This window comes from Umbelopsis ramanniana, assembly GCF_025399195.1.
Source record: "Umbelopsis ramanniana AG unplaced genomic scaffold K450scaffold_58, whole genome shotgun sequence".
NCBI lineage: Eukaryota > Fungi > Mucoromycota > Umbelopsidomycetes > Umbelopsidales > Umbelopsidaceae > Umbelopsis > Umbelopsis ramanniana.
In genome coordinates this window covers 1-26,576 of record NW_026252144.1, presented here as the reverse complement: position 1 = coordinate 26,576, position 26,576 = coordinate 1, and the positions used below count along the sequence as shown (strand labels likewise).

The following is a 26,576-nucleotide window of genomic DNA, read 5'->3' as shown; positions in this document are numbered from 1 at the left end:
GAAAAATTGAAGAGTATAAAAAACAGACAATGTCTTTCGCAAAGTATGCTAAAAATGCAGGGACTGGCAAGCAAGCTACATACAAGGGGAGTTATCCAGAAAACAAGTTTTAAAGCATCTTTGTCATTATGATATACTATGCTAATTTTCGCTTTGTAGGCGTTATGTTGCAATTGGGAAGCATGATTGTCTCGCGCTTTGGGGATGATGGAGTAGTCGATTCAGCAGTTACAAAGGGGTTCTCTAATGAGCTTCTGAATTCGGCGCTAGAATCGCCATGACCTTCCACTCTTTTCATCACCCTCAGGACCAACAACTTAATAAACCAACAATTAATGATTTATGGCTTAATTAAAGTTCTGAAAAATAATGCCTACCTTCGATGCAATCAGGACAGACATCAGAGGCAGCAATTTGCTCTTGACTTGTTCCGCTGAGCTTGGAACTTGGTATTGCTTGGATCTTGTGATGCGACAACTGTAACCCTTTGGAGAGTCCATCACCATCAACTCCATTGACAATCCTATTTAACGTATTGATTAAAATCTGATTTTCTTTACCACAAATATACTATTGTCAACGCACCTGATATGATATACCCGACGGTATACAGTTGTCGGACCGAAGACTCTGTGTTACAGACAAGTTCAACCAGCTGGTTGATCATGTCTTTGAGCACTTTGGCCGCTTCTACATCCTTCTCCAGCAGCCTCTTCGTACCCCACATTCCTTCATCCTTCGCCCCAGCTTCAGCGCAGCCATATTCTGCCGAGCCTTTCCTCGGAATCAAGTCGCCACGTTTTCCCATGGCCTTCCTCTTCATTTGAACCATTGAGGGAATAACCCTGCCTTGGTTTCTTCTTGAAGCAGTCGCGATGCTACTTGCCTCTCCTCTAAGTTTTGATTTAATAACTTTTGAGTGCGTGTCTTTTATATCTCATAGAAGAATAATATCTTACCGCACTACTTCCGAACCTTCAACGTCAGTATTTAATCTGTCTATTAAAGACCAGATCCTGACCATATACCAATTTTCTTGATGTTGCACCTTTAGACTCCCGGCTTCAAATTCAGCAATCCTTTGCAACCAGCAGTGAGCACAAGAATATGACAAGCAATAAACCTTATAATTTGCTTACATGATATCGATTGATCTTCGGATCCAATCATGATGAAAGCGTTCTGCCCTGTTGAACGGGTAGTACCATTCCTGATTTTCCCTACATGTTTTGCGTAATTCTTCACATGTCCGCTGCCATAATATATAAGGTCAAAAAAATGATAACTATAGGACTCAATCTACCATAATTTACACATACACCGTTGAATAATGCCAGGTAGTCCACAACATTACTTGGCAGAGTACCTACTACTACAGGCTAAAAGTTTTTGATCTCTTGGAGCTCGCCTTCGGTAAAAACCCCTTGCTGTATATAGGTGGCGTCATAAGGGTCTATAATGAATGATAGAGACGGACTGATTTTACATTGTTAAAATTGATATGTATGAGCATATGCATTACATCACTCACTGTTAATAGGTGCATTGCCGCGCAAATTTGTATAGCTCGTCTTCTACGCATTTTCCAGTGGACAATTTTCATATCTGATTCTCCTCCATATGTTGGTATGTCTTGGTGTGCATCTCAAGTGTTTCGCTTATAAGGTTGTTGTTGCTTTCTTCGTGCCCAGGAATGAACTCCTCAGCATGATCAATATCCTAATATGATGGCATTCAAAACATGTAAACATGTGAGCGGTATAAATTACAGAAACTTACTTCCACTTCATCTAACAAGAAGTGATTCATCGGTTAATATCAATTTTTTTAACAGCATTTATATGGGGTATTTACCAGTTGCACTAGAGATATCTCCTTCATCAGCTTGCAATACTAAACGTGAACTATTATTATATTTCATATCTTTTGTAGCAAGACATGCATATCACACATACCGGTATGAGTTTGATCAATGTGCATTTTCAAATCGGAAATGTCAGCGCAGTGGTATTCGTAGGCAATCTGGCGTTATTGATATGGGAGAGGAAAGAAAAGGATGTACCATGCAAGAAAAATAAGTGAAAAAATTAAATTGAGCATGAAAAGTGAAAGTTTCATCAAAATAACATCACTACCCCTTCATGTCGTTCTCATCGACCCTTTCTGATTTCCTTTCAATCAATTAGCCTTTTATCGTTCTCTCATCAAACCTTTATGTTTCTATTCACGCTTTTCACATCCCATTATACCTTAAAGCTAAGTTTGTAATACTGATTCTTTTCATTGACACTTCTTTCTTTACTATGCCTATTGGCCAGCCTTGCATTACGAAAGCAGTGCCCATTTGATAGATATTTAGAAGTCATCGTTTTCAGTATTGCTATATTTTTGGGCACATTTTCCATAGAGGGAAGCAAACACGATGCAGCTGTAAACACTAAAGAAGAGAGCCAATAGTCCTGCGTTAGATGGTTCTTTTCTTTTTATTCATTGACAAGAGACAAAGTCGTTAAGCTAATTAATTCTATCATAAAAGCGGTTTAAATAGCATCTATCCCACCAATACACCCCAATTTTTTTCTTGAAATCCGACCATCCAAGGGCTTCCTGAGATCTCTTTAAGGCCTATAATTATGACCGAAGTATGAAAAGTTAGGAATTATTATAAAATTGGGTGAGAAATAGGAGCTGTTTAGTAGTGGGTGAGAGTTGGTGATGAAGTCTAGGGTATGATGTGCATTACTGGAGAAGATGGCAGAAGAGCTGTATTTGACGATGAATGGCTTGCTTGGAGTTGAGTAAGGAGTGGGCTGAGATGTAGAAGTGAGTTAATGGCAGGTGTTAAAGGAAACAAAAGAATAAAAGAATAAAAGGAAAACGGAAAAGTGGACAGTAGTTTATTAAAATGATTTTTTTTCACTCGCTTAATCAGTGCTTATTTCAAAGGATTAGTATCTTGATAATCTTTCCTCTCTAAATTTACGCACCTCTCTCTCTAGACATACACGCCTACATACATACTTACCTTTTCACAATCTTACAATTACAATTTCAAACACCCCGAAGGTTCATAAATGCTCATTGTCAGACAACTCAGACAACTCAGACTTCGAAAAGAGAATATGAAAAGTTTAAGATAAGAGAGTGGTGTTCTCGTAAGAGAACAATATGTCCACCAAGAGCTTCATCTCAGCGGATCGTACCAACAAGGGTACTCTGCCGCTTACAATACTCCGTTGTATATTCAAGTCGTCTGCAAAGGATTTTACATTTCCAATATTTGAAATTATCATGCGCCAGGAGACCAGCAAGCCTTTCCGCTTACTAGCCTGAACTAACAAAATATGATTCAGATCACAAGGGCTATTCGTATTCAACTAAATAAGGAGAAATCAAATCATCGCTTCCAGCATGACTTCTAACTTAGAAGCGTTCGGCTATAATCCAGCACATGGTAGCTTCGCGGCATTGTCTTCTCAGATAACCTCAAATACCAATGATGTGAATGAAGGGTTCCTCTTGTACTAATTTCAATTACAGTTGCGATAATAACTTCATCAGTAGGGTAAAACTAACTCTCACGGCAGCCTAAACCCAGCTCACGTGAGTATCTAGCAGGTGAACAATCTTGCAAAACATCACAACATTGCAAGATGCAATGAGGTGTTTCCAGATGCATATAATAAATTAAATTATCACCACCTACAGAGCTTTTGACGCAATCTGGGCTCCGTGAATGAGTGATCTAACCCGAGCGTACCTAAACAGCCTTCGAAACTCGGCCATACAACTTTGGTCCCTGAGAATGCTTGATATGCGTTGCTCATAAAAAGGGTTGATATTTAGCATTATGCAGTAGGCATTGCATTATTTTCGAGATGGAATGCCGGCGAGCAAGTATGAGATCATTGGGCTACCTGTAATTGGCATAAATTGACATCTCACACCAGGTTCTAGTGATTCAGTGGCTGCATTTCTAGAGAAAGTGACTACGTTTTGGAGCGTTTTGGAGCTAACATTTGCTTTTTTGCCTACATCACTTTATTATTGGTGCCTACGTCACTTTATTATTGTCGACGTCACTTTATTGTCTCTGAAATTTTGATGAATTTGGCGCTACGTCACTTTATTACTGTCGACGTCACTTTATTTGTCTCTGAATTTTAGAGAATTTTGGTGTCTACGTCACTTTATAGCCTCTAGGTTTTTTGCTCCAAAACGTAGTCACTTGCTCCCAACGTGCTCCAAAAACGAAGTCACTTGCTCCAACTTGCTCCCAACTTGGGGAGAATCAAGCCCCCAAAACGAAACCTAGCTCCAACTTGCTCTGCAAATGCAGTCACCTGCCCGTTAGAATTGGAAACGTCAGCGCAGTGGTATTTGCAGGCAATGCATTCATAGTGAACAAGGCATTTGAAGTCTTTGCAAGGGCATATTTATACCTATATACGATTAAACTTCTCCCTATATTAATCGCAATAAAGATGTGAAAATAGTTACTCTTCTCTATCTTTTCTCCAAAACTGTTTTCCGCGCGCCATCTCAATCTGTATGCCTAATAAGCAATAGTCAACTCGAACGAACCATTTAGCGCTATGATACAATATCTCATACCATGGTATTGTTTTAGGCGCCTTTTCAGATTGATAGCCCTATGGCTGTTCTGCTTGCAAATGTGACAAATGAGTTTAAAGTAATAACTTGAGGCATTGTGCTTGACATATGATAGCTCTGTGCTGTAATCTGGCGTTATTGATATATGGGTGGAGAGAAAGGATGTGCCATGCAAGAAAAAATAAGTAAAACGATTAATTTGAGCATGAAGAAGAAAAAAGTCTCATCAAATAACATCACTATCCCTTTATGCCTTTCTTATCGACCCTTTCTGATTCCCTTTCAATCAATCAGCCCTTCATCGTACTCTCATCAAACCTTTATGTTTCTATTCTCGCTTTTCACATGCCTTTATATTTTAAAGGTAAGTTTGTACTACTGATCCTTTCATTGACACTTCTTTTCTTTACTATGCCTATTGGCCAGCCTTGCATTACGAAAGCAATGCCCATTTAATAGATATTTAGAAGTCATCATTTTCAGTATTACTATGATTTTGGGAGGGGATTTCCGTAGAGGAAAACAATATGCAGATTTAACAAAAAAAGGAGCTGTAAGCACTAAAGAAGAGTCAGTAGAGCTGTGTTAGATGGTCTTTTCTTTTTTATTCATTGACAAGAGACAAAGTCGTTAAGCTAATTAATTCTGTCATAAAAACGTTTTACATAGCATGCATCCCACCAGAAAACCCCCAATTTTTTTTTCTTGAAATCCGACCATCCAAGGACTTCCTGAGATCTTCCTAAGGCCTGTAATTATGGTTGAAGTATAAAAAGTTGAGTATAATTATGGAAATGGGTGAGAAATAGGAGCTGTTTAGTAGTGGGTGAGGGTTGGTGATGAAGTCTAAGGTATTACGTACATTACTGGAGAAGATGGCAGAAGAGCTGTATTTGACGATGAATGGCTTGCTTGGAGTTGAGTATGGAGTGGCGCTGAGATGTAGAAGTGAAGTAAAGGTAGGTGCTAAAGGAAACAAAAAAATAAAAGGAGAAGAACGAAAACGTTGGACAGTGGTTTGTTAATTTTTTTTTTCACTCGTTTAATCAGTGCTTATTTTAGAGGATTAGTATCTTCATCATCTTTCCTCTCTAGATCGCACTTCTTTCTCTAGACATACGCACTTTCATACATCAATACACTACTTTGGATAATATTGTTGGGGTTGGTATTGCGAAAGATCCAGGAATACTGGAATATCTGTGTGTTGATGAACATTATCAAAACCAATCCATAGGCCTCAAGATGCTCAACCATTTCGTGAACATATACTCCAGCTTAAGAATGATGGTGACGCCTGACATACATGTGCATCAAAATCATTTCGACTTTGCTTATGATAACGGCGATCTGATCATCACATCAAAACACGCTTAGATAGATTTGAAAATTACTTCGATTAATTATTATTGTTAAACCCATCTGTACAACATGTTGCAAAAGGAAAGCGTTATCTATGTACGAATTACAGCATCTTGTTTAGCTTAATCAATCGCTTTAAAACATCCATGTGGCTAACCGGCTTTGTTGTGTATTGCTTTCAATATCCCTAATATCTCACGGCGCTCGCTTGGATAACAAAAATCTAATCCAATAACAGGTGCTAAAGTATCTTCTGACATAACAGGCGCACTAGGATATCTGAAAATATCCATCTTGTTTTTGATTGGGAGCCGATGATAGCATTCGTCGATATAGGGTTTATATGCTTCGGTTGTGTAGAATGTGAACAACGTGCCTATGATTCTTATGGCATTCACAACAATCGGGAGCTTCAGCTCTCGGGTGTATTCAGACATCTGCACAGTGTGATAGACGCATCCAAACATTTCGCCTGCTATTTTATTTTCGGACCAGTCATTGAAGGATCCAGTGTTATCTTCGTGTTTGTCTTCCACAATCAACAATACGTAAGATTGTGAATTAGTCACGATGAACTCAACCTTACAGCGTATCGTTTTGTCTCCTTGGAATTTGGCTGTATACATGTATTGAGGATACATCATACACGGGTATTCGTCGAACTCGAGAAAAGTCAGAAGCGACATCATGAACCCGTCTACCCGTACTTCTTTCTTTGCCGGCCCCGTGTGCAACTTGATGATGTATTTTATTTTCATGATGATAGATGCGACCGATTTGTCGAATCCCTTTATTTGTTCGTTTGTTGCATATTCGAAATGAGGCTTCTCCCACGAGTCTAGAAGTAGCTTCTCATATTTCCCATGGAGAGGCGCTATTTCAGCAGATCGGAGTTGGTTGTTGTAATGTATCTTTAGAGCCACCAAATGCTCTCGACCCCAGCTGCTTGTGTCGCTTGGTATGTCGTTGATGTCGTCGATGATACCATATACATCTGACCCCTCGCTGCTGACATCTTTGTAATTTTTTTTCGCTCGCTTTCTTTTCCATTCCATTTCTAGGATATTATTGAATGTCGGCGAGCAAGTATGAGATCAATGGGCTACTTGTAATCGGCGTAAATTGGCATCTCACACCCGGTTCTACTGGGCAAGTGACTACGTTTTGGAGCACGCTGGAGCTAAGCATTTGTTTTGGAAGGCCGACGAGCGCAGCGAAGTTGGCATACAAACTATCCGAAGACGAGTAAAGGAATGAGATCTTCCCACCCACCACCCTATGGATATTTCTGTTCGCTTCCTGCACGACTAAAGAGAGTAGTTGCGTAGATCATTTCTTTAAATATGAATATTTTATTATATAAATAAAAGTCATCGCGCTTTCCACGCGGCCGTTAACATCTCATGACTGAGCGAGGATGAAGGATAGTTGCTTATAGTACAATACGCTTGAATTTGATAGAACGCTTTATTGCTACATGTATTCATGTATTAATCTTTCCATTGACCGCAGTAATATACGCCTATTAAATAAAGTGGGCTCGAACTCATTTCGCAGATTTGAGACAAATAATGGAGCTCGCCAAAAGGAACGTCGGCTTGGGGTTGAGCTCGCACGTACAGCCAAATGTTTCCTCGCCATTTTACTGAGGTTTGGATATACTGCCTGTCTCACCTTCCAATATTGTAGCATATCAAAATCGACCGTTGCTGGCGATATTTTTCCTGTAATATAATACGTAAATTCGTCTTCGTGAACGACGTCTTGTCGAAACAACTTCTGTGAGTCCGTAGGACTAGGCGTGACAGATGGCCGAAAATCCTGCCAAGCAAGACGCACTGTCTCTTTGCCAGCATCAATATCTTGCCGTTGGAGATCCGCATTTTCCCAGAATACAAACTTGGAACGAGGATCCAAAGCTACCGCTGTAGCCAGTATTGTGCCATTCCAGGTTTCGCTAAAGTACTCGTCCAATTTGGCAATAGCTTTAGTCACACCGATTGTTAAGCCTTCATTTCGAGGATTATTTTGATTTGCTGTGCGAATAAACTATTAGATGCTTTAAATCGCCAGAATCAACACTAACTGTGACCTTACTAACATAAATCATCTTGTATGGCGGAGAGACTATTTTTCAAGCTCACATATAATAGTGTTGCCATATTGATAGTTGCGTATTGATATCGCCAGTACAATTTTCTGAACTGATCAAATGGTGCGAGTATAAGCGAAGCTATCTTGAGAAACTCCCAATCTGTCTCAGAAAGCCTCATATGTTCAGGTCCATCTGCCATCATCTGATTTAAGGCTGGCGAACACTCTAGTGCCATTTGTATCATTGCACATGTGCTCTCCAATCGAGTGTTGACGTCCACGTCAAGGCCGATTTCAGATAGGCGCAATGATAGACAACAACGTCTGAAGCGCTCTATGTTTTGATGGCTAGATCTGATCCATACGAGACTTTGCCTGAGCTTGTCGACTGGTTTTCCTCTTGAACTGTCTATGCTCATATCTATCATATTTTCAGCGGGAGCAATGCCTGTCCCAGCTTTCAAAATTTTTTGAACTGCAAGATTCAATACATGTCCAATACAAAACATCCTATGAACACAAGCTTGAGCATGAGAATGGTCGGTTTGTCGAATAAGCTTCTCAACCTTCTCAACCATTCTGAGCATGTGACTAGCATTATCTGTCGTAATGGCAAAGACAGAGCCAAGTAAGTCCAAATTTTGAAGTGCATCGACAAAAATGGTCGCTAGATTGTCGCCTGTGATAAAGTTCTTTAATATGCAAAAGCATACATCACAAAGAAGCAATTGGGCCATGAAAGGTTACCTGTATGTGATCCATGTATTGGACTGAATGCTATCAGCACATTTTTCTCTTCCCAATCACAATCTATCCAATGAGCGGTTATTCCGAGGTAGGAAACTTCCCATGGGCTGGTCCAAACATCCGTAGTATAGCTTATCCAATCCTGTGCCTTAAGTATCCTTTTAACTTCTTCAACCTTCAGGTCAAAGCGGCGGAGGATACCGTCGTAAACAGCAGTGCAGGGGTGGTTTAACATTTCGATCTCGGGAAGAGTCCTATGTCGAGCGTAGTTTAGTAACCTTTTGAAACTTGGCTTTTGTGCGAAATTTAACGGAAGTTTGCATTCGATAATCATGTCAACAGTTAGCCTCTTCCACACTTCGGATGAAAAAAGACTGCTTTGTGTGCGTTGAAAATAAGAGTTCATGCGAGGATTTGCAAAATCCATATTCTCAGCGCGCGCCGGACTATTCTCAGTTATAGCATGTTGGCGAAGCAAATGTGAAATCATTGGGCTACTCACATAATTAGTGTAGCTGACGGTTTTCAGACAATGTAGGCACCGAAGGAGCAACTTGGAGGTCACGCCGTCTACTTCTGCATGATGATTTGCGATAACCCAGCTTTGATTCCTTCTTCGCTTGCGAGACTGACCAACGCTATCAACAGATGACTGATCGGAAGAGCAGTCGTTGGCATCGTCAAATACCATTGATGTACTCTATTCCAAGTTAATGTAATCAGAATATACGTTATAGTTGTCACATCATACCATAGTATTTAAGGCTGTGTATATAAAGCACAAACCTTCACGACGTCACAATATCTGACATTTGGTATTTGGTATTTGGTTTGGTTTGGATTGTCAATAACATATGTTTTATGAATCCCTAGTCATCGTTAAGTCCAATGTGAAAATATCCACTGCAGAGCCCAAAGTCGCGCGTAACCAAATGTAGTGGCCGTTCTAAAAGCTTATTACTGAACATGGTTCACAACGGAAATGAGATTAATTATTGCCAATGTTATTGCTCTGTATCGACTGAAACAACATACAAGGCCACTCTGATCCAAAAAAGATTGAGCAGCCACTGACAGTGGTATTGTCTGCAAAAGATGATTTTTATTAGGTTAATATAACGGTAGCTTTTAGATGAGCTTTCTGATAGCATTATCTTCAAAGTCTACAAGCTTCGAAACCGTCGAATGATTATCTTTCCGTTGAAAATCATATATAACCAAATGAAAAAACCATAAACCTAAATCGTTATGTCTGGCTGTTGTGCTCATCGGATACTTTGGAGAAGTCCATTGTATTTGTCTTTTACCAACATGAACGCTACTATACTTATTAACGTCTTGTGCTTGCGTACGTCTCTTTTGGGGGGCATACTTTTTTTTTTTAAGTTTGAGGCCGAGCATACTGGACAGCAAATATCCATTGACAAGTGTTGTACCCATGGTGAACACTACATATATAAATAGTGCTTTTTATTGCCATGCGAGAACGAATATTTGATCTCAAAAAGTCCCACTATATGTTAAATATAAAACGGTATATGCTTTTACAATAATATTGCAAAGGATCGGAAGAGAGTTAGAAGTCAATAACTACATCGCCATGAAAAAATTATCAGCCAATTTGAAAACGTGGGGTACAAGACACAAATTGTGTTTAGTCGTCCTCATTAGGCTTGCTAGGTTGGAGTGTAAAGTGAGGTACATCATGGGCATCAGGCTTGCTGGTGGTAATGGTGTCATAAGTATTAGGTGATCTCAAACCAGCGCTATATGGTGGAGTGTCTTCAGCTTGCTCAGAAGAAGCTGTATATCCTTGTGAGCCAATAAAGGAGTTGTGGTGCTGCTGTGAAGTGCTCTGAGCGTAGTATGAGTCTTTGGCGTCAGATCTACTGCCGTCGTTGAATATAATCTCTTCAGGCTGGTTAGAGTATTGATGTTGTGGAGGTAGTGGCTTTTCTTGCATAGGTGGCGGCTGTCCATAGTTTCCTGTGGCAGGTTCCATTTGCAGAGGGCTTTTCTTGTTCTTACGGCGGAAGTAGAATACTAAGAATGCACCAACACCGATCTACAAATACGAAGCAAGGTTTAGTGTCCAGGCATAGGCAGCTCTTGTTATAACCAAAACATATATTTACCACAACAACGACTGCACCGACAGCAATGCCAGCAATGGCACCAGTAGATAAGCTACCAGAGTTTTGAGAGCTCTTGGAACTTGAGTTGTTGTTCGAATCAGGGCTTGTGGTGTTAGTGGTGTTAGTGGTAGTGTTGGCACTCAAAAGTGGATAGCCTGAAGCACTGTATTCAGAAACCCATCTCCAGTTGACAGTATCCAACGCATGTATGTCTGACAAAGGTGCAAATGTAAAATCCCAGCCAAACATGACAAACATTGTCGTATTTATTTGCACAGCTAATGTATAAAGTCTTAGCAAAGCAATCAATGACATGAGACGCAATATAGAAGTTACTTACCATTGTGAGCAGCTCGAGGGTTGGGTCCATTGGAAATATTTAGGACGGTCCAGGCATTTGAGACGGTGTCAAAGATATGCAAGTCGCCATACACTGAATTAAGGTCGTCTGTAGAGAGTAATCAAAGTTCATTCAATATTTCATGGAGATAAAAAATGCATCAAATTACAAGCTACAAACCTGTTGCTCCTCCAAACACAATGATAGAGGTTCCATCAGCGGCTAGAAATAAATTCTGTGAATGAGTGACGAATAACCAAATATGAACATGTTACATTGATGGCAGACATACCGAGGGTAGCAGAATGTAGGGTTCGTGACGCTGGAATCGATCCAGTTGCCGTGACCAAGTTCCATAAACCGTTGCCAGTATCGTATTGGGGGACATCGCTTGAGGAGGCACCAGACAAGGTCCATTGCATATAACCTTGAGCATCCAAAGTGGACGACTTAGTGGCAACCAGACCACCAATGATGATGATTTTTCCAGATGGTGTGATGGTCATTGTATGGCCTACTCGAGCGTTTGGACCACTATTACCTGAGTCAGGACCACCCCATTCCCAAGTCTAAAGGACAAAATGAGAATATCAAGAAAGTTAGTATAGTTTGAGTACGTAGGTGTCGATATGTAAAGACATACCACAGGATTCAATGTAGTAAAAGCACCCCAGTAAGAAGTGTTCAGGTTACCAGTTTTGTAGTCACTGTAAAAAAAAAGACTGATATATGAATATTCACTTATCTACAAGCTGATGGACAGGCTTAATATTACCTAACACCACCCCAAAGCCAAACTTTTCCATTGGCATCAACAACGGCTGTATGCTGACGAGTTTGAGTGATTAGACTACTGTTGATAGCAGTCCAGGTATTTGTGGCGGTATTCAAAACGGTGGTTTGGTTGGTCTCAGTAGTGTTTGTTGGATTACTCAAGCCACCGTTGACGAGGAAAGATACACCGTCGTTCAGAGCGACGCCTACACCATAACCGGTCGCCGTTGTTACGAAATTGTTATCGGTGATATTAGTCCATGACGGTCCTGAGAGGGCAAAGTCGGTTGATGCGTCGATCGACCATGTATCGGACGTGATGTTCCCGTAAATATCGTAACCGCCGTAACAGAAAACTTTTCGTTGAACAGCAGCACAAACTGTAAATATGATGATCAATGACTGGTTAGATATGTTGCGCTTGTTATCACGAGAAGCACTTGTAAAAAAACGCATTCTTACCACCAGCGCTTCTACTTGTCACACTGGCAGCATTTGTCAATTGGAACAAAAATGAAAATGCGGTGACGGCCGGGAACCACAGCTTCATATTGCAAGCTATCTGCGAATGAGTAGAAAGAAAAGAGGAAAAAGTGTAACGGAGAAGAATTAAAGTAGAAATAAGAGTTCTGGGAATCAGTCTGGGCTGAAGTGCCAGTAGATGCCCTGTTTATCGAGGCGCAGTGAGGTTGTTTGCCGCATTTTGTCGGTTCCACCAGCATGGGACATTTCCCGAAAGGCTCACAAACAGTCTCATCAGCCACTTATGGCTACCAAAGGCCGTTCGTCAGCTTCAGGAAACGAAACAATCACTCAACATCTTCCATGGAGGTTTAAGAGTATCACTTCAGAGAGTCGCAAATAGAATGCTCGCCAGATAAACTTTATGATTTTCATCAGGTACTTGCTGAGCTTGATTAGAAACCTAATTTTGCCATCGTGTTCAATCAAGCTGGGTACACACACTTCTTTAGCATCAGTATCTTCGAAGGGTTGTTTCATCATTGCTTGATACCTGACATTCTAATACCCTATCGCTTGCACTGTCATTGCAAGTTGCTTTGGTTGACAGGCTTATATTGATGGGGTTAGAAGAGTATGACAACTACCATGCTTGTGCTACGTTCAGCTCAGCACACCTTTCAGAAATGGCCATAGCTTTTTCATTCTCACTCTTCATCATTGATATCAAATCCTTTAGTGTTACATTGAAACCAGATACTGAATGAAATATGCAGGATGCATAAACAGTGATAAAATATAAAGTCAGAATTGTAAATTGAAAAAAAATATTTGCGAACTTAAGTGTGTACAACGATCAAATCTGCTGCCATCTTTAGGAAGGTGGCTCATAGCAATACAGAATCATACACATCTGAACTCCGCAACTCTCGCCTTGGAATGAATGGAAATGTAAGAAGAGGAGGTGGTCGATCTAAAACGAAGGGTATACATAGCTTCTATCTTCTGCTCCGTAAGCCGGTGGTACTCTGCAAATCAGAGAGAGGCAAAGTTCGCGCACGGGATATGAGTCAATGCTACTGTTTTTCAAACTACTAAACGATTTGAAAACGGCAATCCATATTATCATGCCATCATATCCATTTCTTAGGTAGATCATGTCACTTCAGCAGCAATATATGCTTCCTGATACCTGAAAGGCTGCAAATGTACTGAGGACGTATCGTATCAAGCGTACCTACTGCATCTCAACAGAATAGTAGGCCATATTCGGTGAGAGTCATTTGCTGCCACGGATATATACATCTTCCATTTATATGAGCGATTATTGCATTGTCCAAAGATCAATGGCAAAGATAAGAAATTGTAGATTGCACGTTCAAGGTTAAAAGTGCAAAAATTTGTTTTGCATAAAATGTGACCTCATACGCTATTAAATACCATCTCCTCCTCAGCGATTCCTCATTTATTTTAAGAGACCTCAACCGATGTACTACTCTCTTTATTCAAACGATTCACAATTCCGCATCAAGGTCAACACTTCTCAGCTACAACAAAGTCAATTGACGTAGGTAAGGAACGCATTAACAAGCATGTTCTCGAAGGCTCTGTGCTTTCAACTGAACTATTACTTCCAGTAGGATAAGGTGCAGGCATCAGAAAATACGCTAAGCATGGTATGTAGTGGTGCAAAGATATATTTCATATATCTTCTTATAACAAGTTGAAAGAAGACAAAAGCTATTGTGTGATCGGTAAAAGCTTCTTTAATTCGAAATTGAGTGCAATCGATTCACACTAAGCTGCTCCGACATGTTGATTGACAAAGGCACGGCTGTTCATATTCATATTTTTTCTATGCCTGCAATAATCTTCACTATTTGCTGACCCTTTACAAAAGTAGCCGTCGGCCCTTAGCTCTGCTCTTCTCAGCATTAAAAATCATTTACTCTATCGTCTTTACGAAAGCTTGTAATGTTTGCTATGAAGTTCATTTAAAATCAGATTGTTATGGAAGCATTAGATAGTCGAGTTGCTGAACACTCTAATAGTAGTTATGCACATTTCATAGATTAAGCTAATGCAGTCAAGTCAGCCTCTGTCATGGGCCATATGAGCCAGTCACGAGCTTCAGGTACTTCTTTTGCAGCAATTCCAAGGGCGGTCGACAGATCTTGATCCGTGCCAAACTCTAATAATGCCTGTAAAAATACAGGTAAGGCGCCATCCATAGCCAACGGAAGAACCTGGACACCTGTAAGCTCTGGGTACGGCCACGAATTCGGGTTTGGAATAAACGAAGCCAGCCATGTAATAGCAGTTTTCAGCATGGGGCTACCAGTACCGGATGGGTCGGCATGCCATAAATCCAAACCAAGCAATTGACCATACCTGGCCACTCGAGCATATGCAGTGAGGTTGAATGCACTATAATGGAAGGAGCGCGTTCGATGAAGTTCCTTTGGCTGCCTGCCGTCCGATTCGATCTGTTCTGGTAAGCGGTTGGTCAAGGTGTCGCGTATTCTGTCCTTTGCTAAGTCGTCTTTACCAAGGAAGATGGCAATGCATGCCACTTGTGAATCGTAGAATGTGCCGTGGTTGTTCATTTGATTCCTTTCCTCCAAGCCATTCTTGCTAGTACATAGCCATTGTAAAAACTGTTCAAACCAATCCTCTAGTCCTCGTACCTGCTTCTCAGTTAGGACGGGGTCCAAAATTATGATGGAATCGATTATTGTTGTTATATTTCGAGTGTCAATCAAACCAATTCCTCGGCCAGTTGTAACGCCTGCAATACCTTGGCCGTACTCCAGATGTGGATGCATGAGAGTTTCTGCATCTAAGAACCACGCATTGAGCAGAGCGACGGCTTTATCAGCATACTTTCGATCATCACTGAAATAATATGCTAGGGACAATGACTCTAGTACAGAAGTAAACTCCTTGAAGCGTATGCTATCTGTACTGGAATCTCTTGATGCAGGATTGAATTCACCGTCTCGATTGATGTATGGCAAGCCGTCAAGTTTTGAAGCATCTGGCCACCAGTATGGGGCGATGCTCAAATAGTCGTGCTTGTCACCACTTGGTGGCAATGTAGTCTTATGAGTTACAGAAAATGGGCTGCAGTCCAGTGCTTGGTCAGCAGCTGCGATCAATGATTTGTAGGCCGGGGCAAGAAGTGGGTTTGTCAACCGAGCTTTAGCGGCTGTGAGATTAGATTCCGACCACGTAATAAGTGATTTTTTCATCGTTCGTGTTTAATGTGGCTATTTTGATGTTATTACCGTATAAATAGCTAATGTGTTCGATCCATGGGTAAAGTTTTCACCTAACGGAGGTCCTAAGAAAAGGAAAACCTACAAATAAGGAGATTTTTCAGAGCGCAAGCTTTGTAAACTCAATACTTGGAACATAAAAACCATATATTGGGTTAATAGAGGCTGGTGATAAATATAAGCACCTTTATCGAGTACATTCTCCACAATAGGGAAGCTACCAAATCCCCTGTAAACACTCCAGCTCCAGCCCTCTAAGGGTTTTCTTCCTAGTATGGTGCTGTACAACTGCAGTGACCAGAGGACGAATTATAGAGTTTGCAAAATGACGATCGGGGTAATTGACGGCGAAGTCGGTCGCCTGGGGTAAACATAAATGTGTGAGAAAAGTTGTTACTGCTTCTCGCTTTATCTTATACCCAATTTCTTTAAAACTATTGTCTTTGGGAAAATCTAGTCAAATTTTCATACACTGCGCATACAAGAAATCATGACACAATCAAACGAAACAGGCCGCACCTCCTCCAGCGGACAAGACCACGTGGACATTAAAGGGTTACTATCACCTAAGATTTATGACACTATCTGGAAGGTTGCAGCTCCAGCCTTGAACAAGGAAGATCCTCCAACCGAGTTTCCGCACTACACTACTCCAGGCACTGACAAGTACGAGTACGTGCCGGCATTCAAGTGGACTTCAGGTTTCTTTCCTGGTAGCATATGGGCTTTATATGAGAGACAGCTGAAGAAAAACGGTGACGCCGAATCAACTACTGTAAGCAGTGAGCAGTTACTGAAGGCTGGTCGTCACTGGGAATCTGGTCTTGTTGAGCAACAATTTAATACCAATACTCACGATATTGGATTCCTGATTATGCCTGCATTTCAACGTGATTACGAGCTCACTGGCAATGAAGCGGCCTTAGATATCATCATTCAGGCTGCAAAGTCATTGACAACTCGATATAGCTCTAAGACAAAAGCCATCCGATCCTGGAATGAGAAGGTCAGCAAATCATACTCATACACCGACATGAACAAGCACTTCCTTGTCATCATTGATAACATGATGAATTTGGAGCTTCTTTACTACGCTGCGGAGAAGAGTGGCAATAAAGAGTTCTATGACATTGCCACCACTCATGCAGAGACAACTCTAAAGAATCACTTCAGACCTGATAACTCGAGCTATCACCTTGTAGTGTATGATACACAAACTGGAGAAGTCACAGGTAAAATGACTCACCAAGGCTATGCCGATGACAGTACCTGGAGTCGTGGTCAAGCATGGGCGCTATACGGTTATGCTGTTACTTACAAGTACACTAAGGATCCCAAGTTCCTAGAGGCTTCCAAGAAGTTCACGGAAATGTTTCTCTCTAAACTTGCAGAGGATGGTACTGTATACTGGGACTTTGATGTAGAGCGACCGACATATTGGGATGTGTCTGCTGCTATGATTGCTTGCTCTGGTATGCTTTTACAACAGCAGTTAGACCCAACCTTGAACTATTTACCACACATCTCCAAAATTTTGTCTCGTGCAATTACTGCTTCCTCTGGAAATGGAGATACTATCCTGGAACATAGCACTGTCAACAATAATGCTGATGCCATGCCAGGTCTCAGAATTGCTGATACAGGTTTGGTTTATGCCGACTACTATTTTATTGAGACAGTTAATAGACTACTAGACATGGGACTTATCAATTAGGATGACAAGAGCTTTTAATAAATATATTCAAATTGTTTTAAAAAAAAACTGAAAAGAGGAGGAGACCTTTTGATACTTTGTATAAAAAAAGAGAGGAGGAAAAGGCATGCATTAATTGGAGTATTTTCTCGTAATGACTGCGGTACATGTTTATTGTAACATTGCATTATATTTGAGGTGAAGAAATAAACCGCTTTAAAATATGGACTACATTTCGTATGGGTAGATATGGATACAACAACTACATCATTTTTCTTCTCCAACTTCCAGTGGAGCATCAACAGCTTCCGCTTGACCAGGTTCGCTTTCAAAAATGTCGGCTTGATCTTTATCGAACTTAATGGCTACTTCTTCCAGAGAAAGGCCTTTGGTTTCCGGATAGAAGAAGTACACAAGAAAGAAATTACTGACCAGTACACAACACCAAACGATATAGTACTTCCACCCGAGTGCGACCATTCCGATTGGATTAGTAAAACCGTTGAACACATTAGCAGCAGCGTCAGCGAATCCATTTATGACGAAAGCCTTAGCGCGCAAATCATAAGGGCTAACTTCCGCAACGTAACTGGGGCATACCGGTCCAGCCATCTTGTAAAAGGCTCCAAATACGAAGATCATGGCAAGTGAAGCTTGTGAAGCTGATGTGTTGTGGAAACCTGTGCTCTGATTGATGCCCGTCACAACTGTAAGAATGAGGAAAGCACAGAACATGCCTGATAAGCCCATGAAGAACATAGGACGGCGGCCAACACGTTCAATCCACAAGGAAAAGAAATTTCCCCAAACCATGCCGTTGATATTGATGCCCACGTTGATGATAAGTTGACTTTTTTGATCTGTGATACCGATTGTTTTGAGAAGAATTCCGAGATAGTACGATATCAAAGCATTCCCACACCATTGGATCAAAAACCCTATGGTGAGCACAATGAAGAATCTATGTCGATTACCCGGTGTGCGGAACCATTCCATCCAAGAAGTAAGCGACTGAGACTTCTCCCGTGCGATTGCGGCATCAATTTCTTCCATCTCAAATTTAAGCAATTCCGAGTCTTCATCTCCTTCAGCATGATATTTAGCCAAAATTTGCCATGCTTCCTCTCTGCGATTGTTGTATACCAGCCATCGTGGCGATTCCGGTACGTAGAAACTCATGATCAATTGGAGAATAGAAGACATTGCCTGTAGCAAACTAGGTAGGCGCCAGCTCCAGGTAGATGCGCCTAGATAAGATGTACCAAATGTGATTGTCGCAGCCAACAGTGACCCCAATGATCCAGTACTGTTCATAATGCCCGTGATTTGCGTACGTTGGGTTGGATAAGCCAGCTCAGCCACAAGAATAGGACATGCCGTCGCTTGAATACCGTTACCAAAACCAATGAATACACGTCCAACAACAAACATTGCCGTATTCACCGCTGCGGTTTGCAAAATCACTCCAACCAGTAGAATGAGTGAGCCAATGGCGATAGGTTTTCGTCGTCCGAATCTTTGGATAAGTGTTGCAGAAACAAAGAGAGACCCTACTTGTCCAAATCGAGTTCCGTTGCTGATAACGCCAAGAATAGAACCAGTGGGTTTGTTAAAGTACTCTTGCCAACTTTCAATGATTTGTAGTCCGTTTAACATAGATCCATCATAGCCGTTAGTTACATCTGTTACTATAGCGCAGATCAGTAGCAGGTTGAGAGTGCGCAGAGCCGGATAATGCCACCACATTTTGGTCCTCTTCGGAACTACCTCCCTCAACATAGTAGCATCTACACTTGAACCATACAATTCCTTTGTGGGCTGTGTCTTCATTTTGATGGAGAAAGACTAGATCTGTTTGTGATATGAATGATTCTGCCAAAAATGCTTGAGTAAGGAAACAACTTGCAAAGTGGCAAACCAATTTATACCGTTTCGTTGAAGGCGTAGAAGAAAATGACCGTAGAGCTTGAGAGCTACACTGATGAAACGGTTTCCCCACGGGGAAGAACCTAAAATGAAGTTGTGTTGAAGTGTCCTTGTGAACTTTGTGCGATGTATCAAGCTTCAAACGTTTTTTTGCGGCCTAATTTAACCAAATGAAGGATATAGTACAAAATTGGACGTGGTCTTGTGATTTGCCAACGGGTCCTTAGGATCGCACCAATGATTTGTCAAAAAAATTAGGGGCTGCATCGTCAGGTACTATGCAAGAAAATATAACTTATGAAAAAAACGTACCAGAGATTCATAGTGGCCGTGGTTTTATGTTTCCTAAGCCTGCTCTGTGTTGGTATTATATTACAGAAACCAGGTAATTGTCTAAATTGGTAAATGTACTGAAAAGGGACTTGACGAAACTTTTACCCGAGCCATCGTCCCTCACAATTAGGATTTAGAATCTGATCCGTCTCTCGGTTGAACAGTCTTCTACAAATCTGAGTGCAAAATACTTATATTCATAAAGCTACAGCTGTATAGAAAACTCACACTTTGTCATAAGAAAATCCTACCAACTATGATTGATTCAAGTGTTATCCCACAGTCGCAATTTAACCCATCGGCTGGAAACAAGTTTCAGACAAGGGACGATGTCATACAAGCTGTCAACGAGATGTTCGAACCATTATTACCTACTTTCTCTGAAGGCAACGCTCGAGTGCAACTTGACGCGTCAGGGGCATCATTCGATCGAGCTTCTTCTGATTTAGAAGGGTTTGCCAGGCCACTGTTTGGTATTGCTCCCATGGTAGCAGGAGGGGCAAGTTTCGCCCATTGGGAGCGGTACCGGGAGGGGTTAAAGAATGGCACTGACCCCATGCATCCCGAATACTGGGGGGAGGTTTCTTCAATGGATCAGCGACAAGTTGAGATAGCCGCTCTTGGTTATGCGATGTTACTGGTACCGGAGCATATCTGGGATCCATTGGACGAAGAAACCAAAAACAATGTCGCCAAGTACTTAATCCAGGGTCGCAATACTAATTTCCATGGAAACAACCATAAATTCTTCCGCGTTATGGTCGATCTTGGCCTGGACAAAGTTGGAATCAAGGTAGATGAATCTATGACAGAGGAATACTTGCAGGATTTGGAAAGCCTGTACATAGGTGATGGATGGTACCGTGATGGCGACGATGAAGGTGACACCAGGCGTATCGATTACTACAATCCGTTTGCTATGCACTTTTACGGACTGATATACGCTGTGTACCGGCCACAGGACAAAGAGCGCTGCCAGAGATTTCGGGATCGAGCACGAAAGTTTGCACAACACTTCCAACACTGGTTTGCGGATACCGGCGAAAATGTGCCGTATGGGCGCAGCTTGATATATCGGCATGCAGTTGCCGGCTTCTGGGGAGCATTGGCCCTAGCTAACGAAGAGGCTTTGCCATGGGGAGTTCTGAAAGGACTGTACTTGAGAAACCTAAGATGGTGGTCCACGCAGCCAATTTCAGGGAACAAAGATGGTCTTCTTACCGTCGGATACGCTTATCCGAATCAATTTATGGCAGAACGATACAACTCCGCCGGATCGCCATGGTGGGCCATGAAAGCATTTACAGCACTTAAACTCCCTGCCGACCACCCTTTTTGGACAGCAAAAGAACTTCCAGTGGAGAGCCGACCAGATGTAGCTTCGTTTTCGATTCCTGGAATGGTTTTCTCACATCAGCCTGGGCATACAGTACTCCTGACAGCGGGACCAGAAACTGGACAGCAAATGCGATGCGTCCCAGAGAAATACAAGAAATTTGCTTACTCGTCTCGGTACGGCTTTAGTGTTGAAAGCGACAGCTTAGGATTTCAAACCGGTGCGTTTGATAACATGATTGCGTTCAGTGATGATGGAAAACATTATCGTGTGAGAGAACACTGCGTAGACGCGTATTTGATTGGAGATATCCTCTTTTCTTTATGGAATCCTTGGCCAGATGTAAAGGTTGAAACATGGCTGATCCCCAATGGCCCATGGCATACGCGTGTCCATCGTATTACATCATCAAGAACACTTGAAACTGTCGAAGGTGGATTTGCTGCACCACGTGTAGATTTTAAGGCAGATATCACTCATTCGGATGCGAGCTCAGCTTGGGTCGAATGCAAGCTCGGAGACTTCAGCGGCATTATGGATTCCTCTGTAACAAAGCGCGCAGCAAGAGTCATTGCGCCGCATGGAAATACCAGTGTAATGTTCCCCCGTACGTTTGTGCCGCAATTGATGGGAACTGTTGAAGCCGGCCAAACAATTGTTTATGTTTGCTCGGTGCTTGCTGGACCCGATGGTTCGAAGATCAAAGATATTTGGTCAACGCCCCCAGCTGTACCTTCTGTCGACTTGCTGCAAAAAATGTTGGAAGAAAAGGGTGTGCAAGTTGAAGTTGCAAAGCACTATAAACGTCAAAAGAGTGTGTCCAGAACTGAGTGAAGAGTTCTCACAGCCAATTTTTCGCCCAAAGTCCATCGAGCTACCACCTCCATGTATGACTACCATTTCATATTATTCTTTACTTGAGAGGAATTTAGGGTATAGTTATCCACATCAATGCCGTAAATAAAAACACCGTACTTAATGCTTGCAAGCTATGAACGAGAGTAAGACAACGGTGAATCATGGCTGGAGGTTTTCTTAGTCCTCTGACTTGACATACGATCATGCCATTTCATTACCTTGCACAAGATGGAACACATATAACAATTTGAAGGTAGATATCCTCAGGAGGTTGAGTCATCTTTCACAAGCTTTGACTCAAGTCGTTACCGAGAGAGACGCTAGCATTGCTCGACCCGGAGAAGTAAAGGAATTTCAAATCCGTACATCGGAGACAGAACAGAAGTGGCAACAACACCGACTTTCAAATGAACCTTGATTGAGAATTCAGTAGAGAGCTAGCTGTTCCCTTGAATTGTGTTATGGACACCTGAGTGAAAATTATCATCCATTGGCATCGTCACATACCATGTGTATCGTTTTTAGTGACACTTGCACCCTGTTTATTCAATGTGCTATAATCCCTGTCGAAACACAGAGTCTCTAAGTACCGATAGCACGCCGTAAGTCTCAATCACTGTCAAATTCAGTGTGGCGTTTGGACACTTGCTAATGCATGACGGTTTGCATACAATGCGTAATAATAGAAAGAGTTTGCCAATTTCTTACATTATTTTAATCATTTGCAGTTTTATCATAGCTTTTAGGAGTACTGTTGATGAATAATTTTGATTGGAAATGGGATGCAGAGTGCGATGTAAAAGTGGAGTGTCTGATAGCATAGTCTGTCTGATAACAACATACTGTGATTTCGAAATCATTTTGCGGTCAGATTGGAATTTTTTTTTTGATGTACTGTTAAAAAATGAGAAGTGACCTACCGACTAGCGTAAAAATATCTGAATCTCTCATAGGAGAGAAACTGCGTTCGTAGCAGCCATGATGTTGAGTTGTTAGATGAGGTCGCAGGGCGTTGAAAACGTGCTGGGTGGCCGTCACCTGTCCATACCGATCGAGCGATCCAGCACAGGTTTTTACTGGCATTCGTATCCCTTTGCCACACTGTGCTACAGTTTTTACAGATTAAGACATTGTAGTGAGATATGTTGTCAGCTGTTCTGATCTTCTCCAACTCACGAAGATGACAATGGTGACATATCTAGAGGATGAAGACGTTAGAAAACATAAGGTCTCGCAAAGTGATCGTAAAGATACAATGTACTTACCTGGGACGAGAGATACTCATCGACTGTAACAGTGACAAGATCGCCAGCACGCTCTTTCCTTTTCAGCTCTCTCCATATCACCCTTACGATGGAGCCTTTTTTTTTTACCGCGTATTTTTGCGTAAAGGTGAGAGGGAAGCAATGGGTTCATCAACCACAGGTTCGGTAGCTACACGTGCAGCTTCTCTAGCTTCTCTAGCCTGGCGTTGTTTTGCGAGACTACGGAGTTTTCGTTGTGTAGAGACTGGTCCGACTGCAACAGGAACATGTCTGGGAGCAGGCATGAGCTGTTCATCGTCGGATATGCGACTGTTGTCGTTTCCGACAAGGTAGACAGTGGGTGCGATCTGAGATGCAGGAAAGGGATATTTGTTGCATTCTTTCTGTTTTTGGGGAGGACTTGACGTCCTCCATTGTTTCGATCGGATGGAGGGGCATTAGACCCATCCGAGTCGGTGAAGCTCATGTGTGAGGTCCTGCTGGCCGTCTTGATCACTACATCTTTTTGCAGTCTGTTCGTAAGATCACAGTTGTTTACGGTTGAATTATATCAGAGCGCATTCCAAAATATTCCAGCATTTTAATCACAGCATCTTCTTGCATTTTGATTGTAAGGTCAGAGGTGTTGATGGTTGAATTATGTCTGAGCGCCGTCCAAAATATCCCCATCACCTTAATCACTACATCTTTTTGTAGCCTGTTCGTAAGATCGAGTTGTTGATGGTTAAGTTATTTCTGAGCGCAGTCCAAAATATCCCACCACTTTTATCACTGCATCTTTTTGCATTCTGTTTGTAGAATCAGAGTTGTCGTTGACCACTCAGTCGTTCTCCCTCAATGAATTCTGAGACTGATATAGATAGTCCTTCAAATGCCTCTCGTAGCTTCTGCCTGGTGTCAGCATGCACAGACGATTGATGTCTACCGATATAGTCTATCAGAAATTGTGAATGTGCTTCTTGTCAGCTTGCCCGTATATTCTGGATATTGCCATTTTATTGCCAAAGGTCAGATGTTGGTCTTCGTCGTCATTATACTTTAGTGTTGAGCAGTTCTTACGGTTAATAACAATGATCAAGGCAACCTTTTTGCAGTCTTACCTTGTTTTCTATAATATATGTTGATCTGCTGTGAGTGTAAAGAAAATTCGGTGTACAAAGTCGATATTTCATTTACCAATGTTAGCTGACTGATGGAATTTCAAATTTATGTTTTGGTGTTTACGTTTTGCATTCTGAACACAATGAGCCAACTTTGAAAGTGTTTTCTTCCTACTGTCTGTAGATTTGTATTTCTGAACGATGATTCGTCGAAACCATTGACAGTGTGAGGTATGTTTCTCAAATTTGCTAGGCGTTAACACTCTTCATAGCGGGCATGGTTCTCAGGATGGGTGCTTTCATTTTTTCATAAACGAGCATCTTTAGCCGGTATTTTGAATTCATTTGTTGTATGCGAGCATAAAGTACAGTATCTCTTTGCAGTCGACATCAAGCAGCTCACTATAGTCCAATTGCCTTTGAAGACGATGCCTTTTATGGAAATCAACGTATTTATGTCATAAAAACAAATGGTATGTATCTTCCTGTACCTTTTACACTAAATGCTCAAATGGGCTATCGTTGGTAGCAGACGTATACTGGAGAGCGTGTAGATGTTGCAGGGCGAGTTTGAGTCTATATAACTTAGGCATTCACCGGAGAAAATGAACATTAATGCTCGCCACTAAGGTCGATGTTATCACCCATAACCGAAAGTCAGCTTACTTGGTTCTGGCGTTCAAATGAGCTACCATTGGGAAGGACAAATGGATTGGTTGAGTTGATGCCGCATAGGAGTTGTCGAGTTTAAATCGTTTATATCTGGCAATGTCGATTATGAAGTAATGGGAAAATATGGAAAAAGAAAGTAAAATGGTGTAGAAATGGACTGGAGGCGGAAATGAACGGAATGGAGTTGGGGAAGGGTGGAATGTAGAACGACATTCATGTCATTCTCGATGAACTGGAGGTTATGATTAATTTTTGAAACCCCGCTGGCGGCAAGATTCTGCTTGCCCTGATAGCTTTAAGGAAACTTTCATTGCGTGATGGAACGAGCGTTAGCGAGGGACATAGCGCGGGAGGGACATTAAAATTGATATGTAAAGAGATTGCCTAGTTAATCATTGAGTTGAATCAACGACGTCGCTGCCTGTAGTACTCAGTTTTTATAAGTGCTCATGGTTATAGCTTACACTGTTAACTACAGTCAGTTCTTGTCAGCGCTAGGTGCTTATGCTTACAGCTTATTTTGTTAAATGCAGTCTTTTCTTTTACAACTTCTAAGTGCTTATGCTTGTAACTCGCACTTGTCAACTGCAGTCTCTCTTTTTACAAGCGCTTAGTGTTTAAGCTTATAACTTCCACCGTTAATTACAATGAATTTTTTATAAGAGCTAAGTGCTGGTTCTTATGGTTTATACCGTTGACTACGGTCAGTTCTTGTAAGCGCTAAGTGCTTATGCTTATAGCTTGCACTGTTAACTATAGTCTCTCTTTTTATGAACGCTGAACGCTGAATGCTTATGATAATAGTTTACACTATTAACTGCAGCCTTTTTATTTTTACGAGTGCTAAGTGCTTATACTTATAGCTTACACTGTTGACTACAAACAATTTTTTACAAGCGCTATGTGCTGATGCATATGATTTACACCGTTCACTACAGTCAGTTCTTGCAAGCGCTAATTGCTTATGCTTATATCTAACACTGTTAACTACAGTCTCATTTTTAATGAGAGTTAAGTGCTTATACTAATAGCACACCTGCTAATGAAATTAATTCTTCTATAAACGGAGGTAGTTATGATACGATTGATTAAGTTACTTCCTTAAAAAAATGCGATCAGGCTGTTTCTTTCTTACTATGAATATGTCTCTTCATTACCAACCTCAAACACATAGGAATTGGATGAGTTAGACAGTATTACACAAACAGACGCCGGTTGAACAAGAAAAAGACCCGTTAGCATAATAAAGAGAGGTGGAAATGATTTATTGGCAGGGGCCTTTAGAACAACAAAGACGCGCGAACTGTAATAAAGCGAAGTGGGAAAAATAACAATATGCTTTTAATGGAGACGAATGTTAATACCGAAGTGATTTTCCCATAGAACGCCTTTGAATAGATGGCTTGCATGCCTGAACTCTCTAATAATGGAACGGAGAAGTTGTCCGAGTAAACTGAAAGCCTCTAACTCCTATGATAAGGTACACCGAGTAAACTTTAAGGAATCTTTTATTGCGAAAGGGTTACGAGCGTCAGCGAGTAACGCGTCGCAATAACATATACTAAAGTATTCTGCGCGCGAGCGAAG

General features: G+C 41.4%; 10 protein-coding genes across 10 annotated transcripts; 4 read left to right on the top strand and 6 right to left on the bottom strand.

Moving 5' to 3' along the window:
* Positions 1-157: 157 nt before the first annotated feature.
* K450DRAFT_254914 (uncharacterized protein) lies at positions 158-1,053 on the bottom strand (the record flags this gene model as incomplete). The annotated part of the gene is made up of 4 exons (XM_051591273.1): positions 960-1,053; positions 586-893; positions 378-523; positions 158-316 (listed from the first exon to the last, which is right to left on the bottom strand). Coding segments are annotated over exons 2-4 (361 nt in total), but the record flags the coding sequence as incomplete, so codon positions are not given.
* Positions 1,054-1,599: 546 nt separating this feature from the next.
* K450DRAFT_274366 (uncharacterized protein) lies at positions 1,600-1,980 on the bottom strand (the record flags this gene model as incomplete). The annotated part of the gene is made up of 4 exons (XM_051593116.1): positions 1,600-1,719; positions 1,780-1,790; positions 1,855-1,893; positions 1,956-1,980. 4 exons carry the CDS (start codon positions 1,978-1,980, stop codon positions 1,600-1,602), a joined length of 195 nt encoding a protein of 64 aa, XP_051441790.1.
* Positions 1,981-3,168: 1,188 nt separating this feature from the next.
* On the top strand, positions 3,169-3,605 carry K450DRAFT_254911 (uncharacterized protein; the record flags this gene model as incomplete). Its single annotated transcript, XM_051591272.1, has 2 exons — positions 3,169-3,251; positions 3,390-3,605. 2 exons carry the CDS (start codon positions 3,169-3,171, stop codon positions 3,526-3,528), a joined length of 222 nt encoding a protein of 73 aa, XP_051441789.1. The 3' UTR covers positions 3,529-3,605.
* A 2,523-nt stretch (positions 3,606-6,128) lies between these two features.
* On the bottom strand, positions 6,129-7,031 carry K450DRAFT_274365 (uncharacterized protein; the record flags this gene model as incomplete). Its single annotated transcript, XM_051593115.1, has 1 exon — positions 6,129-7,031. The coding sequence occupies one exon, from the start codon at positions 7,029-7,031 to the stop codon at positions 6,129-6,131; it is 903 nt and encodes a 300-aa protein (XP_051441788.1).
* A 3,215-nt stretch (positions 7,032-10,246) lies between these two features.
* K450DRAFT_283121 (uncharacterized protein) lies at positions 10,247-12,691 on the bottom strand. Its single transcript, XM_051593466.1, has 8 exons — positions 12,529-12,691; positions 12,068-12,446; positions 11,936-11,999; positions 11,585-11,861; positions 11,473-11,514; positions 11,293-11,400; positions 10,953-11,230; positions 10,247-10,882 (listed from the first exon to the last, which is right to left on the bottom strand). The coding sequence occupies exons 1-8, from the start codon at positions 12,614-12,616 to the stop codon at positions 10,472-10,474; spliced, it is 1,647 nt and encodes a 548-aa protein (XP_051441787.1). The 5' UTR covers positions 12,617-12,691; the 3' UTR covers positions 10,247-10,471.
* Positions 12,692-14,519: 1,828 nt separating this feature from the next.
* On the bottom strand, positions 14,520-15,779 carry K450DRAFT_213667 (uncharacterized protein; the record flags this gene model as incomplete). The annotated part of the gene is made up of 1 exon (XM_051584820.1): positions 14,520-15,779. The coding sequence occupies one exon, from the start codon at positions 15,777-15,779 to the stop codon at positions 14,601-14,603; it is 1,179 nt and encodes a 392-aa protein (XP_051441786.1). The 3' UTR covers positions 14,520-14,600.
* A 517-nt stretch (positions 15,780-16,296) lies between these two features.
* Positions 16,297-17,520, top strand: K450DRAFT_283119 (uncharacterized protein; the record flags this gene model as incomplete). Its single annotated transcript, XM_051593465.1, has 1 exon — positions 16,297-17,520. One exon carries the CDS (start codon positions 16,297-16,299, stop codon positions 17,518-17,520), a length of 1,224 nt encoding a protein of 407 aa, XP_051441785.1.
* Positions 17,521-17,766: 246 nt separating this feature from the next.
* On the bottom strand, positions 17,767-19,278 carry K450DRAFT_178772 (uncharacterized protein; the record flags this gene model as incomplete). The annotated part of the gene is made up of 1 exon (XM_051584302.1): positions 17,767-19,278. The coding sequence occupies one exon, from the start codon at positions 19,276-19,278 to the stop codon at positions 17,767-17,769; it is 1,512 nt and encodes a 503-aa protein (XP_051441784.1).
* Positions 19,279-20,014: 736 nt separating this feature from the next.
* K450DRAFT_302407 (uncharacterized protein) lies at positions 20,015-21,928 on the top strand (the record flags this gene model as incomplete). Its single annotated transcript, XM_051593773.1, has 1 exon — positions 20,015-21,928. The coding sequence occupies one exon, from the start codon at positions 20,015-20,017 to the stop codon at positions 21,926-21,928; it is 1,914 nt and encodes a 637-aa protein (XP_051441783.1).
* A 2,129-nt stretch (positions 21,929-24,057) lies between these two features.
* On the top strand, positions 24,058-24,382 carry K450DRAFT_254894 (uncharacterized protein). Its single transcript, XM_051591271.1, has one exon. The coding sequence runs from the start codon at positions 24,168-24,170 to the stop codon at positions 24,339-24,341; it is 174 nt and encodes a 57-aa protein (XP_051441782.1). The 5' UTR covers positions 24,058-24,167; the 3' UTR covers positions 24,342-24,382.
* Positions 24,383-26,576: the final 2,194 nt, after the last annotated feature.

Bases quoted from the DNA above. Each gene is read 5' to 3' on its own strand.
- K450DRAFT_283121 (XM_051593466.1), bottom strand. From the start codon at position 12,616: ATGAAGCTGTGGTTCCCGGCCGTCACCGCATTTTCATTTTTGTTCCAA. The intron at 12,447-12,528 runs GTAAGAATGCGT...TCATATTTACAG, and splicing joins GACAAGTAGAAGCGCTGGTG to TTTGTGCTGCTGTTCAACGA. The intron at 11,401-11,472 runs GTTTGTAGCTTG...TACTCTCTACAG, and splicing joins TGTGTTTGGAGGAGCAACAG to ACGACCTTAATTCAGTGTAT.
- K450DRAFT_254894 (XM_051591271.1), top strand. From the start codon at position 24,168: ATGTGCTTCTTGTCAGCTTGCCCGTATATTCTGGATATTGCCATTTTA.